The sequence below is a fragment of the Lutra lutra genome, chromosome 9, assembly GCF_902655055.1.
Source record: "Lutra lutra chromosome 9, mLutLut1.2, whole genome shotgun sequence".
Taxonomy (NCBI): domain Eukaryota; kingdom Metazoa; phylum Chordata; class Mammalia; order Carnivora; family Mustelidae; genus Lutra; species Lutra lutra.
In genome coordinates, this window is record NC_062286.1 from 40,487,354 (window position 1) to 40,505,505 (window position 18,152).

The following is an 18,152-nucleotide window of genomic DNA, read 5'->3' on the forward strand; positions in this document are numbered from 1 at the left end:
GCAGTAGAAACAAAAGTGGAGACTTTGCTGAGGAAAATTACTTTAACTTTTTTAAACACCCTTCAATGAATTTTCACATCATGGTCTCCTGTGGCAGATGGCCACCTCACTGACAACTGGAACTACCAGCTGTTTGTTTAGTCTTAATTGTGGGCGGCCAGTGAGCTCAGCCTGGAAGACTTGTAAAAACCGAAGCCCTCGTTTCCATGCCTTGGTTTGAGAGGAGTGGGAGGTCCTGTATCTTTGCAAGAGTCTCCAGTTCTCTGCGCCCCCACTGTGGCCCTCACCCTGGATGAATGCCACCCAGACCTCTCCACATCCTTCCTCTCTGGCCTGCTTTGGCTCCCAGCTTTGGAGCTTTCTGTAGCAGGAGGAAGAGGAAAGTCACAGTCCTTTCCTTGTCATGGCTCCTCGAGGCACGCTTCTCCTCCCCAGGTTTTCCTTGGCTGCACCTTGAAGCATGGAGGAGGCAAGAGAGAGCTGGACCAGCTTCTCATTAGAAGAAACGATCCCCAGGGCTTTCTCAGGGCTTCTAACACGTCTCTAGATGAGATGAAACAGAAGGAGAAAAAGAACTGCTGTCATTGTAGATGTTTCCAGTGGCCTTTCGAACATTTATTCTTCCTGGGATTGTTGGGTTGCAAGCCGCTGTGAGAGTCACGGTCAGAGGGTGCTTACCAAGCCTTATGCTCTTCTCCTAGCCTAGAAAATTAAATTTGAAGCCTGAAATGGAGCTCTTTGCCAGAATGGAAATGGAATGAAATTTCCCTCCTTCCAAATGAAACTTCTAAAGAGGAAATTTGGCAGCCCAGGAGAGCCGAGCCCAGGTTCCTGGCGCAGTCACCTACTGCTTTTTCCAGTCATGTGCCGATCACGGAGATGCTCTGGGTTCCTCCGGGTCCTTCTCAGATGCTCATTTCTGTCCTCGGAGATCTGCAACAACAGATGCTTGACATGTCATTCTATAGCAAAGGATTCAGCCTCTTGTTCTCTAAGACTTGCTGTTTGTAACCTTCAGGCCTCTAGTCTTGAGACAGAAGTGTGTCCTGTGGGTGGCCCTCTGTTTACCCTGCCCCCGCTGACAGGGTGGCGAGTCTCTGCGGGCTGCGGAGTGACATGGGCTGGGCCTTCCTTGCTAGTGCTGCTCGGGGTCACAACTGGTCCTTGCACAGCTTTCCCGCTGATACTCATGAAGATGCCAATTTGTATCTAATCTCTTAGTCTCAGTGGTGGTGTTTGTCTGCTGCTCTGTGTAGACAGAGGCTATGGTTTTAGGCATCTGGGAAGTCATCAGACCAGGTTAGCGCACCAGCACAGCCCTCTTACTGGTTATGCCACCTTGAGCCCACAGAGTGAGAGGCTAATGACCATATTGTAAGGTGTGGGAGAGTCAGTAATGGGAGACCATGACCGTGACCATGTGTAGTGTCTGCAGCATCTTCTGTGCCCAGAGAATATCCGTTCCCCTTTCCAGAAATGGGACCGCGTCCTCAAGATGCAGACTGTGTGCAGGTACTGATAACTCTTTGAAGCTGTAACACAAAAAGGGAGGAGCAGGGGGCCTTTTGCTATAATAAGATAGGTGTTTTCCTCTAAAAATATTTGTTATATAGGAACCAGACAATAAAACTAATAAAACTTTGAGGAAAAACATAGTTGGGGCATATATTTAAAACAATATGCAACAATAATCATTCTCATAATAGTATAGACACAGTTTAGAAAACACATTCAATCCTAAAAATAAATACCCCAGGAACTCTGGGACTTCATACACCCATGCACGCATGCGTGGGCATGTGCGTGTGTGGGTGTGTGTGTGTAAGTGTGTGATAGTAGCCTGGCGGGAGGAGGGGAAAGGCAGGGCCAAGGCTGCTGAATGTGGAGAAAAGGACAAAAGGCACAGTGATGAGGGGGAGAACTTCCCGCCAAGCGGTTGGGAGGCAGCATCTGGCTAGATTGAGGCAGGAGGAAGCCCTGGGGTGAGTGGGCCTTTGGACCATGTCCCGTCACAGGGTGCTTCATTCAGCTAGGCGACTGTACTTGGTCTTCAGCGGTCATTCCTTATGAAGGCAAAGCATTAACGTGCAGGGAAATTCATGTACAAAACCAAGACCACTTCTATGTTGACATGACATTGTGCCCTGATTACATTTAGAATAACTTGCATTCCAGACTCTATGAAGCTCATTGCCCAACTGATAAATCAGCCTGTTTCTCTTCCTGCTAGATAAGAGCCTGAAATATAAAATTTTATCAAATTGTGGTTAAAAAAAAAAAAAACATAAAACTTACCATCTCAACGATTTTTTAACATCCAGTTCGGCCCTCTTAAGTGTGTTCACATTGCCATGGAGTGGATTTCTAGCAGCTTGCAGAATCGAAACTGTGGACCCATCAAACAGCATTTCCCCATTTGCCCCTCCCCCCCCAGTCCCTGATAACCATTATACATAACCTGATAATCATTCTACTTTCTGTTTCTACAAATTCTGGTACTTTAGAGACCTTATGTAAGTGGAATCAGACAGTCCTTTTGTGACTGGCTTATTTCACTTAGTATAATGTTCTCAAGGTTCATCCCTGTGGTAGCATGTGACAGGTTTTATAAAACATGAGATGCTTCAAAGTATGTTATCTCACCCCATATTAATTTGGGGAGCTAGCTTGGGTTAGGGGTGGGAGGTGGGGGTACGAGGACGTGCTTTCCTTATATAACGAAGTAAGGATTCTTTTTGAGGTTAGCTCCCTGTCCTGTGACCCTCCCAGGTTATTTCTTTACGTCTCTGAGCATCAGTTAACTCTCAAAAGCAGACGTTTTGTGCTGAAAGACAGAAATCAACAGGGAGCTCTGTCAGACATCACAGGACACAGTGTGTAAGAGGATATTTCCAATGCCTGAGAGGTTTTCCCAACTCAGACTGATGCAATTTCATTCCAGAGAGCTCAGAAGTATGCTCAGCAAGTCTTGCGAAAGGAGTGCCGACCCAAGTTCGCGAAGAAGTCCATGGCCCGGTTGTTTGAGCACAGGTACAGCCCAGATTTACCACCTTTCGTGAAGGAGGTCCCCAAGGTGAACGAAGCCGAGTACAAGTATGATCCGCCTTTTGGTTTCCGGAAGTTCTCCAGTCAAGTCCAGACCCTCTTGGAGATACTGCCTGAGCATGACCTGCCTGAACACTTGCGAGCCAAGAGCTGTAGGCGTTGTGTGGTTATTGGAAGTGGCGGAATCCTCCATGGACTAGCGCTGGGCCATGCCCTGAACCAGTTCGATGTCGTGATAAGGTACATGTGCTCACCTCCAGGGTCTACCTCACTGCTATTGGTTCGTGTCGCACCAGCAATAGGGAGGGATGTAGGGAGCACCACCAGTCCCTGCCCGCAGGGGGCTTACTGCCCGAGAAATGATGGATGCCCCATACTATGCCACACTGACCCTAATTTGGCAGAACCTTTGCAGAGGAGGTGAGGTTTGGAAGGCTGGGTAGATTCAGAAGGAAGCCTGAGCTAGGCAGGACCAAGAAGGGGCACACAGTGTGGGGGATGAGTTGGTAAGATGCTTGGCTTTGGGGAGCAGGGTTGCGTATGGGTGCGTCCTGCAAGGCAGGGCTGGTAGGGACCTAGGAGGCACACAGTCTGAACTCCACTCATCCTAGATGCTTTCTGGTTTCGCTGGCTAAAAATTGTTTTCCTTATAAAAGGAAAATATGTTCATTCTTGAAGATTAAAAATATCTAGAAAAAGGTAAGGAAGAAAATAACCCCTCGGAGCCCAGATAACCAACCATTATGAATTTGCTGTGTTTTTTCCACTTTCATTCTATAGACAGACTAATGAGTACATATATATTCTTATCAAATGGTTTGCTTTTTTAATATAATAATGAACAGTTTCTGAGGCCATTAAATAGTTCTTGGAAAATTAACTCTTCCAAGCATTTAATATTCCTTTAAATGAGACTATCGTAAGCAATTCAGCAGTTCTCCTATTGTGGGATATTTTGAATTTTTCAGTTTCTTTGTTATTGTGAAAATACCTTACATAGCTCAAACTTAGGTCTTTATCTCTGATTATTTCCTTGGAAATAATTCTAAGAATTTTTAGAATCGTTAGCTTAAAGATGCTTGGATGTTTTTAAGGCTCTTGAGATGTCGTAATAAATTCTATCTGAAGGATGCGCCGAACCAGGAGTACAGTGCCCGCTGGGTCTTCATCAGATTTGCTGAGCCCGAGTGTGTGAGTTTGACTGAAGGCAGGAAAGGCTAGGGCTGGGGGTTTCGAGGTTGTGGTTAACACATTCAGTGTGTGGGCCTGTTGTGAGGCAGAGAAAGTGGAAATGGACACTAATGCATTTTCAAGGGGTATACTGAAAAAGTAAATTATGGGACTTTCTGGCAGCTTGCTGGTTAACATCAGAGGACAGCGGGATTTCCAGTCTGGGGGGCCTTAGGCGTTAGTAGAACTGCTGTCAGGAATGGGAGTAGTTGGGGAAAATCTCTGGTTAGTGAGGAGGATGACAAGATCTATTTCAGATATTTTGAGCCTAAACGTGGTGTGTTCACATAATGCCTTTGTCCCCAGTAGCTGTGATTTCAGGCAAGTTTCCTACCTGTCTTGGGCCTGTTTCCTCATCTGGAGGCAGTAACAGTACGCACCTTCTAGCCTCACCATGAAGACAACATGAGTTCACAGATGTAAAGCACTTAGAACTTAGTGTAAAGCATTTAATGCTAGGCATGGGCTAATTGCTCAATAAATGGTAGCACCTATTTTTGGAGAATGTGTACGAAGGTAGGGGGGCACAAGAAGAGGGGGCAGGGGCCGTAGGGTGTTTGTAGAAAGAACCAGACTCTGCTGAGAGCCAAGAGATGGAGGAAATGGGTAAGAGCCTGGTTTAAAGGCAAAAGGGTTGCGGTAGGCCCCAGTGGTCAGAAAGCAGGCATGGCGTGAGGTGAGGGAGTAGGAGTGGGGTTGGGCTTTGAGGACTGTAAAGGTTGGGGTAAAGAAGGCGGTAACCGCTGCCTTACACCAGATGCTTTCCATGGGCCAGACGCTGTGTCACGTGCTTTAGAGCTTCTCATTCCTCCGTGAAACCATCACTGTTAATGTCACCAGTGAGGACACTGAGGCACTAGAGGGCCCAGGGTCCAGGCTGGATGCCAGCCGTCCAGATGCACGGTCAGAAGCTTTCAGCACCTAATCCCAGGCCCCATGCAAGCAGCTGAAAGCTGTGTGTGCAGGCAGACAGGGCCCTGTGCTCCCCCACCATGTGTGACTCATACAGGAAGAGAGGAGACAAACTGGGGGGGCCAACGGTGCGCACTCTGGGCCAGAAGAGGGGTGTGGTGGGGGGATTCAGGGGGCCCTGCAAAGCAGTGGGATTGGGTACTTCAGGGAGGAGGCAGGCAGGGCGAAGGTGGGTGTGGAACCTCACCCTGGCAGGAGGAGTGTTCCCAGCACGCCGGGAAGGCACACACATGAGTATGTCTCTCCACTGTGTCGGCTTGATTCAGTCACAGAGCAAAGTTAAGAAAGGAGGTTCAGGATTCCAAACTCAAATGACTGTTCACCATGTGATTCAACTTGGCTTCTGACAGAGCATACAGACAAGCCACACAAAAAACAAGGTAAACAGAAGGGCACAGGGAGTGAAGGAACCAAATGTGAAGTCCGTCTGTGGGCGCGCGGTTGAGATAAGGCCTCGGTCACGTCCGGCTCAGCTCTGGGTACTTCCTCCTTCCGATGTTCCAGCAGGGAAGGCTCTCGGTTCCGCTCAGACATCAGTCAGGTGGAGCCTTCCGGCCTTTTTCAAGTGGTCAGATAAAGCAGGGTCAGGCCTGAGGTGTCTGATAGTTTGCTGCCAAAGTCCTCCCCCTTTAAAGGGGTTAAATTCATCTTGGGGCCCTGCAGACCACCTGTGGTTCTGCTCCTTAGCAGTCCTGGGGGGTCAGCTGACTCGGGTTCCAGCGATCTCTCCTAGCTGCTCTACCTTACCTACCCGCATCATTGCTAGACTCAGGGCCCTGCCTGACGTGAGAGACTCCACTTTGCTCTCTCCAAGGAGAGTGGAGCTGAGAGAGTGGACAAGGGGCAGGAAGGTAGCCTGATGCCCAGTGGTGGCCCACATGTTACCAGACTGGGGAGTGTGGACTTCATATGTGGCCACTGGGAGGCCACTAAGTGCCGGGGACAGAGAAATGGTGGCTTAGCCTGATTATGAGGGAGGATATCAGTTAAGAAGCTGCATGTTGTGAGGGAGTAACTTTTAGGTTTGAAACAATTCCAAATTTAACAGAAAAGTTGCAGGAATAGTACAAAGACCCTCCCATTCACTCTTCCCCCCACATTCTCCAGCTGGTAACAACTTTATCACAGTGCTTTATGATTTTCTTTCTATCTATACTATTATCCTTTTCTGAACCCTTTGATAGTCAGTTGCAAGTATCAAGCCCCTTTACCCCTAAATAAATCCGTGTGCATTTCCTAAGAAAAAAGACATTCTATTCTAGAACTGCAGAACCACAGAACAGTATGCAGAATTAGGAAATGAACACCGAGAAAATACAGGTTCTATATATGTACTTATATAATGTCCTTTATTTTAAAAAAGAAAAGGGGCACCTGCTTGGCTCAGTTGTTCAGCATCTGCCTTTGGCTCAGGTCATGATCCCAGGGCCCTGGGATCGAGTCCCCCATCGGGCTTCCTGCTCAACGGGAAGCCTGCTTCTCCCTCTCCCACTCCCCCTGCTTGTGTTCCCTCTCTCCCTGTGTGTCTCTCTCTGTCAAATAAATTAATTTTAAAAAATAATATTAAAATAAAAATTGAAAAGAAAAGTGGGGTGGGGGGGAATAACTGCCCTGGGGCATGCCTTTCATTTGGTCTCATGTGTAATAATATCTTTTGATAATCCAGAGGTAGGTATGTATCAGATCTAGAAGAAGGGGCAGTAGAATAGAGAAGAAAGCCGAGATCTAGGTGTGATAATACAGATGTGATAACACAAGTGTGATAATACAAGGGAAGAACCAAACAGAGTGTGAGATTACTAAACTCTTTAACTAGGTGGGTGGTGGTGCTTTCAAAAGAATTCTTAGAATCTGCTCCAAAACTATGACACTGGGAAGAGCCTTTGTTGATCTAACAGTTGTAAGTGTCCCAAGTCCTTGCTCTAAGGATGCATCTGGGCCTGATGCCCTCCTTGGTCCCAACCCTGTCACTACAATTGTGGTTTGGGTCTGCCTCGCCTGGTTTCTCCGTTTGCTTTCTGATTGCCTTTCTGAAATTCTGGCAAGAACCCCTAATATCTGAGCACAGCGAGAAGCTTTCAAGGAAACATTACTGATGCCCAAAATATAATATGTTTGGGCTTAAAATGGCAGGATTATTTGGAATTGCTTGACATTCATAGAGGAGGTGTGGGCGTCCCTCAGGGACTCGAGGCTGTTGGGAGGGAGGCCTTACCCCCCAACCCACAGCTCACTCCCAGCCCTATAGATATGCGGGGGACACAACTAAGGGATCTTGCACGATGTGATGAAGTAGTTGATGGCTTGCTTTGTCAATTTATCTTTGTCTTTTTTATTCAAATAGGTTAAACAGTGCACCAGTTGAAGGATATTCTGAGCATGTTGGTAATAAAACTACTATCAGGATGACTTATCCAGAGGGCGCGCCACTGTCTGACCTTGAATATTATTCCAATGACTTGTTTGTTGCTGTTTTATTTAAGAGTGTTGACTTCAACTGGCTTCAAGCAATGGTAAAAAACGAAACCCTGGTAAGCACTAGAAATGCAGCTCTCCGGTGTTCTTTCGCAAAAAGTGGAGGGGTCTCTAACTGTAATTACAGACTTCTATTTTTAAACAAACACAGTGGAATGTATACAGTTGACCCCTGAACAGCATGGGTTTGAACTGCATGGGTCCACTAATACACAGATGGTTTTTGATAAACACAGTGCAGTACTGTAAAGGCATTTTCTCTTCCTTTTGATTTTCTTAATAATGTTTTCCTTTTTCTAGCTTGCCTTATTGTAAGAATACAAAAATACATACCCAAAATATGTGTTAACTGTTTATATTATCAGTAAGGCCTCTGGTTAGCAGTAGGCTACCAGTAGTTAAGTTTTGGGGGAGTCAGAAGTTCTCTGTGGATTTCAACTACTTGGGGAGGAGGTGGTGGTGCCCGTAATCCCCGTGTCATTCAAGGGTCAATTATACTTTTGTGTTGTCTTTTAAATAACTACTGCCTTTGGAGAAACTGTCAGTACTCCTTTTTGGGAACTACTTTCAGAATTTAAGATTAAGTCACATGGAAATTGTGATCATCACTTAATGGGAATATCAGGTTTTGGACCAAAATTGTTATTACTGCTCACCTAATGTGTTCACCAGGTTTGAATTTACATGTCTTTTGGCTAATCCAGAAATTACATTTACTGGGATGAATATAAAACATTATTGCGGATTTTCAAAAGGATATATGTAAAACCTCTAGGAATGTTCCCCAAGAGATTGTCTAAAACTGTTGTGTTGGCGGTCCCCTTGTTGGAGGAAATGCACCGAATTCCGGAGGGGCAGCCATTGAGGAAATGGCCTGCATGAACTCAGCCATATTCCCTTTTGTTCGTTATAATAATTGATCATATTATTATAATAATTGATCATATTATTTTATGGTCGCCCCACCCATTATGCTGAAGTAAATTTCAGAGGTCAATGGTCACATTTATAGACGCACATAAAAACTAGCTTTCTGTAAAGTTAATAGGATATATTAGACTTTTCATATAAGCACCGTCTGATGGAGAATTTCTATCTGCAAAGCCTGATATAGCTTATCATGATCTTCTGGATTTTCCATTGGAAAGAAGCTGGTCTAGTTGGATGAAGCATGTGGCAGGTGACTTGCAGTCAGTTACCAGGAGACTTCACAGAACTAGGAACTAGACCAAGTCAGCCGAGGGAGGATGCAGGGGGAGGGTCTGATCTAAGTGGGACACTCATGGCACTTAAATACCCTTAAATTAGATCTGTTCACCCAGTCTTCCTGGGGATACATGATGCTTTTGGGGGTCGTTCCCTGGGGAATATCTTCTCCAAACAAACCAGAGCTGGTTCTGCCCTTCCTCTTCTTGTCCAGTGCCACATTCGTAAACCAGGTCCTTTGGGGTTGCTCCTCTGAGTGGGGGCATCAGACGCGTCCATCTCAGGGACTGTGCTGCAGAGTGCAGCCCCCCAGCCCACGTGGGGTCCCACCCACATCTCCTGGGCTGCTTAGCAGGGGTGCGTGCTCGCCTTCTGATGGCAGGAGAGCTTTATTCAGTCCCTCTAATGGTTGCTTGCTTTCTTCCCTTAGCCATTTTGGGTGCGGCTCTTCTTTTGGAAGCAGGTGGCGGAAAAAATCCCACTACAGCCGAAACACTTCAGGATTTTGAATCCAGTTATTATCAAAGAGACTGCCTTTGACATCCTTCAGTACTCGGAGCCCCAGTCAAGGTTCTGGGGCCGAGATAAGGTACTTCTGTTGCGTTGGAAAGTTAACTGTTTGTCTCTGTGTTGGAAGGGAGACCTCCGTACAAATTTCACATAGGCTCAGTTATATCCCCAGAAGCATCTCCCGGTGTAGAAACGTAGTCAGTGATCACAGGCTTGGTGCGTGTTGGCTGTTCTGCATCTTGACTTCAGGCCCCCTTAGTGTTTACTTGGCTTCTCCCTTGGTGACTCATCTCCTTCGTATAGTCCACATGTTAACATCTTGGTCACTGAGATACTATTTAAGGTGTTCTGACCCTAGGACTCCAGAGTGAAAGGCACTTTGGTGGTCTGGAAAGTTCTTTACATTTTTAACTCTGGGCAACTCAAGTCAGACTTGACATTTACCATCACTTTAGAGGTGATGGTAAGTAAAGTTTGCCCGTTAGAGCAGTGTTTTCCATTGATGCTTGGGTCCCATCCCAAACTTTCTATTTAACTGTTCTCTGCTGTGGTCTGTACTTTGGGATTTTCAAAGTCCCCTGGGCGGTTTTATTTTGCAGCCTAATTTGAGAACCCCTGTGCCCTCTGTAGTTCTATCACTGCAATAGAAATTCTTTTCCTGCAAAGCCAGTGCTGATACCGGGAGGATGGCAATGCCTTTATTATTGGTTTCTTTGTGAGTTGTGTCTTTAAAAATAACTTTTTTAAAAGCAGTGGAAATCATCTTTAAACTTTTTTTAAAAAAGATTTTATTTATTTATTTGACAGAGATCACAAGTAGGCAGAGAGGCAGGCAGAAAGAGAGAGGGGGAAGCAGGCTCCCCACTGAGCAGAGAGCCCAATGTGGGGCTTGATCCCAGGACCCTGGGATCATGACCTGAGCTGAAGGCAGAAGCCTTAACCCACTGAGCCACCCAGGTGCCCCCCCCTTTTTTTAATGCAGAGTTTAAACTCATGACCCTGAGATCAAGACCAGAGCTGAGATCAAGAGTTGGGTACTAAACTGACTGAGCTACCCAGGCCACCCCCTTCGTACACTTTTAAGCAAAATCTCTGTATATAAAGGAAAGCAAGGAATTTAGAAGTGGGGGTGGGGCACTTCTTACACTGGGGGCCTGAGATATTGTGTAGCAGATACCTGGGGCTGGTCAGGGTCACTATTTGCAGACACTGAATTAGACTCTTAGATGTGGTCAACCAGTAACCAGTAGACAGATTGGCAGGTTCTTCTGTTTTCCCAATAAATAAAATTCTCTCTCTCTCTTTTTTTTAAGATTTTATTTATTTGAGAGAGAGAGCATGAGAGAAGAGGAGGAGCAGAGGGAGAATCAGGCTTCCTGCCAAGCAGGGAGCCCAGTGTGGGACTCTATCCCAGGACCCCAAGATCATGAGCTGAGCCAAAGGCAGACGCTTAACCAACTGAGCCACCCAGGTGCTCCCCCAACCATGAGTGAAATTCTAATTTAAAATGTTCTTTAAAACACCTGTGTAAATCTTGAAGAATTCTGTGCTTACTAGGAAAAACAAATCCCTAAATAGTCTCCTTAAAACAAAAACTAGTTCTTTGTGCTGCTCCGGTAACAGCTAACTCCAGCTCTGGCTACAGCCTGAGGCTTGACTGCCCAGCTCACTGGGAATACAGCCGAAGTTCTTCCCTTAGCAGGCCACCATTTTTCTCAGGGGCTCTACCCTCTCGCGGGCTCTCCTGCTGCTCTATCCGTGGGGAGGCCGAGAGGGCCATGTAGGTTCTGCCCACTGCAGGAGCATGTCCAGGCCCAGTGTTTCTGGTCAGGAGGCTGTGCTGTTTCCATCTCAGAGGAGAGTGGCTCTGCCCCTCACCAGCAGCTGTTGGGGTCTGTGATTGGATTCATCATATAATACATTGTTTTATGGGGTGCCTGGGCAGCTCAGTGGGTTAAGCCTCTGCCTTCGGCCCAGGTCATGGTCTCAAGGTCCTGGGATCGAGCCCCGCATCAGGCTCTTTGCTTAGCGGCGAGCCTGCTTCCCCCCTATCCTCTCTGCCTGCCTCTCTGCCTAGTAAATAAATAAAATCTTAAAAAAAAAAAAAAAAAAGTTGCTTTGCTTCGTTTCCCCACATGGGAGCACATAGGATTCCCCCAGGACATAAACTTACAACTTTTAGTGTAACTGTTAACATCAATTACAACAAAACAGTGTTTAAAAAAAGGAGGACTTTGCAAGATTCTGAAGTTATAGAGAGTTTTCACTATCCTTAGATCTCTGTATCTTCTCAAATACTCTGTGTCTTTATTAAATTTCATAGTATTTTTTAAATATAAATGCTCATTTGTGGTTTGTAGGTAGATTTTTATTTTTAAGAAATGAAATTAATTTTTTTTAAAGATTTTATTTATTCATTTGAGAGAGAGAGAGGGAACAAGCAGGGGGGAGGGGCAAAGGGAGAAGGAGAAACAGGTTTCCTGCAGAGCAAGAAGCCTGATGCCGGGCTCAGTCCGGGGACCCTGGGATCATGACCTGAGCTGAAGGCAGACACAACCAACTGAGCCACCCAAGGCGTCCTGTAGGTAGAGTTTTATTTTAAAAGTAACCTTTAAAAAATTAACAGATTTAATTACATGAAATATGAAGTTACTGAACAGCAAAAGATATCAGAAACAACACAAAATAAGCAGGGCAAGTTTTAGCATATATATGATAATACTCCCAAAGTATAAGATCTTATTAAATCAAAAAGAAAAGATGGGCTAATGGAAAAAAAATGGGGAAAAGATACAGACAGACATTTCACAAAAGAAGAAATTAATACAGCCAAGAAATACATGATAAAATGTTCAACTTTGGCAGGAATTAAATAAAAGTAAATTAGAGCCACAGTGACATTTTTCCCTATTTTCTTAGCAAAGATTTAAGGGCTAGGTAATGTCCTTGCTTGGCAGAAATACAGGTAGAATTATAAATTGGAGGGTAGTTTGGCAGTACTTATCAGCTTTAAATGTGAATGTGAACAGTTTTGACCCAGCAATTTTACTCTAAAAATTTTATCATAAGAAAATTAAAGGGACACCTGGCTGGCTCAGGCCATGAGCATGTGACTCTTGACCTTGGGGTTGTGAGTTTGAACCCCACATTGGATGTACAGATTACTTAAAAATAAAATCTTTAAAAAAGAGATAAAAGCAAAATCTACAAAGGTGGGTATTGTAGTACGTTCACCTAATGTTAACCGCAAAGGACTGAAAATGGCCTGAACATTTCTCATTAGGGGGGTGATTTAAACGTATTATGTATAACTGATGCAGTATTGTGTGAGTGTTAAGGATGCAGGAAAACGAATGGATAAGAAAACACCTCCATTACTGTAATAAACAAGAAAATCAAGTTACCGAGCATGTATACTGTCCCATTTTTGTTTAAAAGTAAAAATGTGTGTATAGAGATGCATAGAGAAAAGCTTGGAAGTAAACAGCAGACTGGGCTCGTGTTGATGCACACGGCTTTCCAGCAGGGAGGGAGGTCTGGTGGATGAGGGGGTGTGATCCTAGGGGGTCCGTTCTGGAAAGAGCATGCTCTGAGCGGTTCTTCATGGCTTCTGAGCTGCTCTCCATACACGGCCCCTCCGTGCAGCTGGTTTCACGTACTCCTTCTATAAACACTGATTGAGTTTTCCCGATGGGCTAGGTACAGAGCCGGCCACAGGTAAGAGAGGACACTGCTTTAGGGTCCTGTGGCTAAACAGGAAGACATCTTCCTTTGGGTTAATTTCTCTTGTCTTCACCAACTGTTGAGTTTCTTTTAGCGAGTGACGCAGATGCAGATGCTTCACATCAAGGAGCGGAAGGTGGCTTTGAACAAATGATGAGTTCTGTAGAGTGTTCTTAATCCATTTAAACTATCAACTCTGAAGGGTTCACTGTTGTTCCAGTTGACGGAAAAGGAGAGTTGTTTCTGGGAAGCCACAGACTCAAGTAGGATGAACAAAGCAGGTACATTTACACATGAAAAACTGTGCAACCGAGAGTGTCATTGTAGGTAACCGGTGGCCTTCAGGGAGTGCTTCGACTGCTGTAGGGCCTTCTGTACTTCTCTCTGCCCTGTGTACCAATTTTGCCCAAGACTGGGACAGAGATCCAGAAAGCACGATTCCAGATTGGCAAGGGGCAAAATAGCAGACGTGAGGGAGGGAGTGGTGATATCAGAATCCAGAACATTGAGACATTTGGCACATTAAGCTACAGTCAGTAGGATACCTTTTAGAAGGAATAAATGTGGATACCCTTCATTTAGGCCTAAAAATTGCCCACACAGAGGGTGGGCAGAAACTGGCTTAGCAGCTGTCTATGTGAAAATGGCCTAGAAGCGTTATTTCCCAGGAAAGCAAAGGAGGGCCTTCAGTGGGATGTAGTTTCAGGTGAGAGGTGAGCACGGTCTTCGCTGGTGGAAGCGGAGGCTGCTCTGTTCTCAGGCAGAGACCGTCCATAGGAGCCAGCAAGGAAGGGCTGGCCTCCAGAAACAGGTCCCAAGAAGGATGGTAGACAGTCCTGTGGACTTTCCTAGTTCCAGAGCAGAACTTATAGATACTCATCGTGTCAGAAAGGAAATGGACTTGCTTTGAGGTTCTGGTCATCACGTATTAGACCAGGAAGTAGAAGTCTTACAAAGAACACATTTTTGTTTGGTTCAAGAGGACCTGCCAAGCCACCTCTCGGTGGTGTGTTCTAAGGTTTTCACATCACAGACCACGTTTCAGAGTCTAGATTCAGACTTCAGGATTCTATGATCAATGAAACTGTGCGCTGTATAAAATGGCAGCTCCCCGGCTGCGTCTGTGACCGACAGAGCGTGCGTGCCACTTAGAAAGCAGTGAATGGCCCTAAGCCTTGTCTTTTCCCCTTTTTCAGAACGTGCCCACCATTGGTGTCATTGCTGTCGTCCTAGCCACGCACCTGTGTGATGAAGTCAGCTTGGCAGGCTTTGGATATGACCTCAATCAACCCAAAACACCTTTGCACTACTTTGACAATCTCTGCATGGCTGCCATGAACTTTCAAACCATGCATAATGTGACAACGGAGACCAGATTCCTCGTCAGGCTGGTCAAAGAGGGTGTGGTGGAGGACCTCAGTGGAGGCATCCATTGTGAATTCTGAGCACAAACAAACCTCATCTGACAATGCAGCTCCAACTCTGAAGGCTGGTTTTTCAGAGCCTTCTCCATGACTGCATCCTGCAAATCCTTTGAAGTGCAGCCGGTGTTTTTAACTTTTAATTTAAAAAACATGATAAACAAGTTTCACCCTTCCCACTCGGTCCCCACTATTTATTTGAGGTCAGTGTTTTTGCACAACATTTTGTAAGATAATTTTGAGAACTGACTTGGAAAGACTTTTCAAAGAGACTTGTATGTAATGATGTTTTATTGTGTTTTAAGAACGTTATTTAATTTGTAAAAACTCTTGTCTGTGTCTACTGCACATAGAATACCAGGTAACTGAGTAGAAGGAGAATGGAGGTCACTCCTTCCTTGAGAGCCCTGAATGCCAGATTCTGGTTCCCTGTCAGTTTGGTGGGACGCATGTCTGAGGCGCTTCCGGGATGACATGCTCAGTAGCTAAACCATGGGTACCAGGTCAGCTGTGCTGCTGCGTGAGGCCTGGGCAGGTTGGAGAAGTTCCCGGCCCCTCTCTGTTGGTCTGCCTTCTGCCAGAAGACTTGCTGCCGTCCACCAGAGGATCTGTCCTAGCTGTCCCTGGCCAGAGAGGGACACAGAAGACATTTTCTGCATCTTCAGAATATACAAAGCCACCCTGGGCTGCAGAAGCCACTCTCTCCCCTGAAATGATGACAGCTCTTGAATTTCCTGAGAGGTTTTTTGTTTTTGTTTTTGTTTTTTTTAAACTACCCTTCCAAAGCACTTAAATGTTAATCGGTGGCTTTAAAATTTAGCACACAATCTCTGTCCTCCAGAGTTGTAGAAGGGTAAACCCTTTCCAAGAATAGTCACATTTTCTGAAACACTGAAATAAAATCCTCCCAGTGTTATAAATTGCCTATTAAAAAAAAAAAAAAAAAAAGTTTTTTTTTTAAATTCCTACCTGGCAGTGTGTACCAGGTAGTGTGCAGGTCAAAAAAAAAAGAAAAGCTTTTGAGGAGCTCTCATAGTCTACTTAATTTGAGCACTTAAAAAAAAAAGAAAAGTCTATAATCTCCCCGAAATGTCCTTGAATGCTGCTAGGTGGAGACGTCAGTGGGGGATGCTGGCAGGGAGCAACAGCGGATGGTGCCTCATCCTGCCAGGGGGCCACACCTCAGACAGTGGGTGAGGGACTCTTGGAGAGATGTCAAGTGCCAGTGGCTTCCTCCCGGAACACAGGCTCGTTCTGGCTTCTGTCTTGGTCATCTGAGGGTCAGCAGCTGCTTTGCTCCCTCCCTGCCCTGTCCAGTTCTTACCTGCATTCACCGCTTCTGTGGTCCTGGTCCCCTGCAGCTCTGCTGTCTTTGGCATCTGCGCCCCCCACCCCCCAGCACACACAGGGTGGGGAGCCGGTCACAGCACACACACAGGAGCCCTTGGATCTCTGGGGCCCTGGGGTCAAGTACAGAGTCGCTGGCATCACCAAATAGTATTTCTCTGGATTGGTGACTTCACATTTTCTATGGATTTTGCTTTCTCTTTTATAAAATACTGTTTCAAAGAAAATGCTTGGAAATGTTCGCCAGCTAAGTGACAGCATTGAAACTTGAGACTTAGGAAGATAGTCTATGGCTGGCTGTGACTCAGGGAAGGCCAGCCCTTCCCTGCCCCAGCCCTCAGCTCCAGCCCCTCATCCTTCAGGGGCTACAGAAACCTGATTTTTTTTTTTTTTTTTTTTTAACAGTTTGAAGCCAGGGTTTGAACTCCTTAGAGAACTTCCCCGTGGGCCCACATGGACTCAGATGCCACTGCCGTGCTGGGCCGCTGGGAAGTGTGTGGCTCCAGGCCCGGCACCTGGCAGCTTCCAGCCCATGTCAGGCCTGGCCCTCTGCCCACCCCTCCTCTGTATATCCCTTGTTGCATGCATCCTTACATGGCTTTTCCCAGGCCTCTCGCCTTTGAATTCCTAGCAGGAAGGAAGTGCCCAAAGTGCATAAAAAGGCATACTTTTCTCAGAGAACTTTCGTGGCGTCCACCAGCCGGTTGGAGTTGATCAGAGACCGTCTTCAAGAACTTTGAGCACTTTGGCAGCTGTGTGTTAGAAGTGCCTCCTGGGCTTTGCAGTTCCTCCTCCTTTACCCCAACCCCAACACACTCACCCTTTGGGGAACCCACCTCTAGGTGCTTCTGGATGTCACAGGTAGAGCGCCAATAACAGGCTTCATGTCGCCCTCCGACTTCGTAGGTGCGCGCACATCCCTCTCATGTGGCTGTGGTCCTTGATTTTGAGGCAACTGAGGATAGCTTCCACATGTTCTGTATTTTAACATACATCTTACCAGAACTTTGGGCCACAGAAAATTTCAGTGGGTTGTATGGTTTGGGTTTTTTTTTTTTTTTTTCTTTTTCTCTCCACAGAGAGCAGATTGTCTCCAGAAACCTAGGCTGGCCTTAGGAAAATGCCTGTGGACTGGATGAGTATCTCCCTATGACATGGGTCACGTTTTTAGGCAAAGCTGAATTGCATTTTCTAGACAACCTCATGCATTCTAGGTATTCCCCTTCCTTTCATGGCTCCTTTGTGTGGCACGGGGGTTTTCATTTCCCAAGAATATATTGATAAGGCATTGGCGATGTCTGTTTTCACAGATTTGGGGGGTGTCATCATTTGTTGGGCCCATTAGTTAAAATAAGTTGTCAGGCCAGCTTTTTGACTCAACTGCTCGTGTTAAACAGGGATGAGCTCAGTGTAGTTTGCATGGCTGACACAGAGGGTCAGTTGTAAAAGAAAAAAAAAGTCATACCCCAGTATCCTAAGGATATTGAAGATTTCTAAAACCAAGGACCACTTCATTGTGGCTGTATTCCAACCCCAGTGCTCTGGGACTTGATTATCAAAGGGATTGTTGACTTGGCCTTGTTACTGTCTCAAGAGACCCTTTTAGACCAGCATCATAGGAAGATTAAGAAATGGTGACTTAAAAGAAAGAATTAAAAAAAAAAGAAAGAAAGAAATGGCGACTTATTCTCCTTGGCAGGTTTACAGCACCCGAGTGTGGTCTACCTTTTCATCTTTTCTCTGGGACCCTTCAATAAAGTCCATTGAGAAGGAAGAAAAGGACTAGTTCCTGTGAGTTAGCACAGTTGCCCCTAGAATGCAGTGAGCTTTTAGTAAGCTTGCAGAGCCAGCAGGAACCGTGTGACACCCCGCCTCCCTCCCATTCACACGCGGTAACAAAATGCTTCTCTCAAACAAAGGAGCTTGTGTTTGCTACCATGGGACCAATGCCTTCTCCCCAGGCACTGACCCTCCGTGAGGGTCACACACTGGCCTCGCAGACTGTAGCACAAAGGACAAAGGGAAGCTGGTCCCTGGACACAGAGCACCAGAATACACATCTTTCTCTGTCCTTCCCCACTTCCCAAGATCATCGTAGGCCACGTGGGTTTGCGTGCTCAAAACATAGTATTTATCTCCCTTTACCTACAACCAACACTTAATATAAGACTGAAGTAAATTGGGCAGGAGAACTATTCATTACATGTACACTCGCATGTCATG

The 18,152-nt window shown here is 45.9% G+C and overlaps 1 protein-coding gene across 3 annotated transcripts in view; it reads left to right on the forward strand.

Annotated features, from left to right (window-relative positions):
* The window catches only part of ST3GAL5 (ST3 beta-galactoside alpha-2,3-sialyltransferase 5), a 50,956-nt gene extending 34,648 nt beyond the window's left edge, over window positions 1-16,308 (forward strand). For all 3 annotated transcript variants that reach the window (XM_047744348.1, XM_047744349.1, XM_047744350.1), the window contains 4 exons: window positions 2,942-3,285; window positions 7,592-7,778; window positions 9,359-9,517; window positions 14,358-16,308. In XM_047744348.1, coding sequence (XP_047600304.1) covers window positions 2,942-3,285; window positions 7,592-7,778; window positions 9,359-9,517; window positions 14,358-14,606 — 939 coding nt within the window. In that variant the 3' untranslated portion in view covers window positions 14,607-16,308. The remainder of the gene's footprint in view (window positions 1-2,941; window positions 3,286-7,591; window positions 7,779-9,358; window positions 9,518-14,357) is intronic.
* Window positions 16,309-18,152: the final 1,844 nt, after the last annotated feature.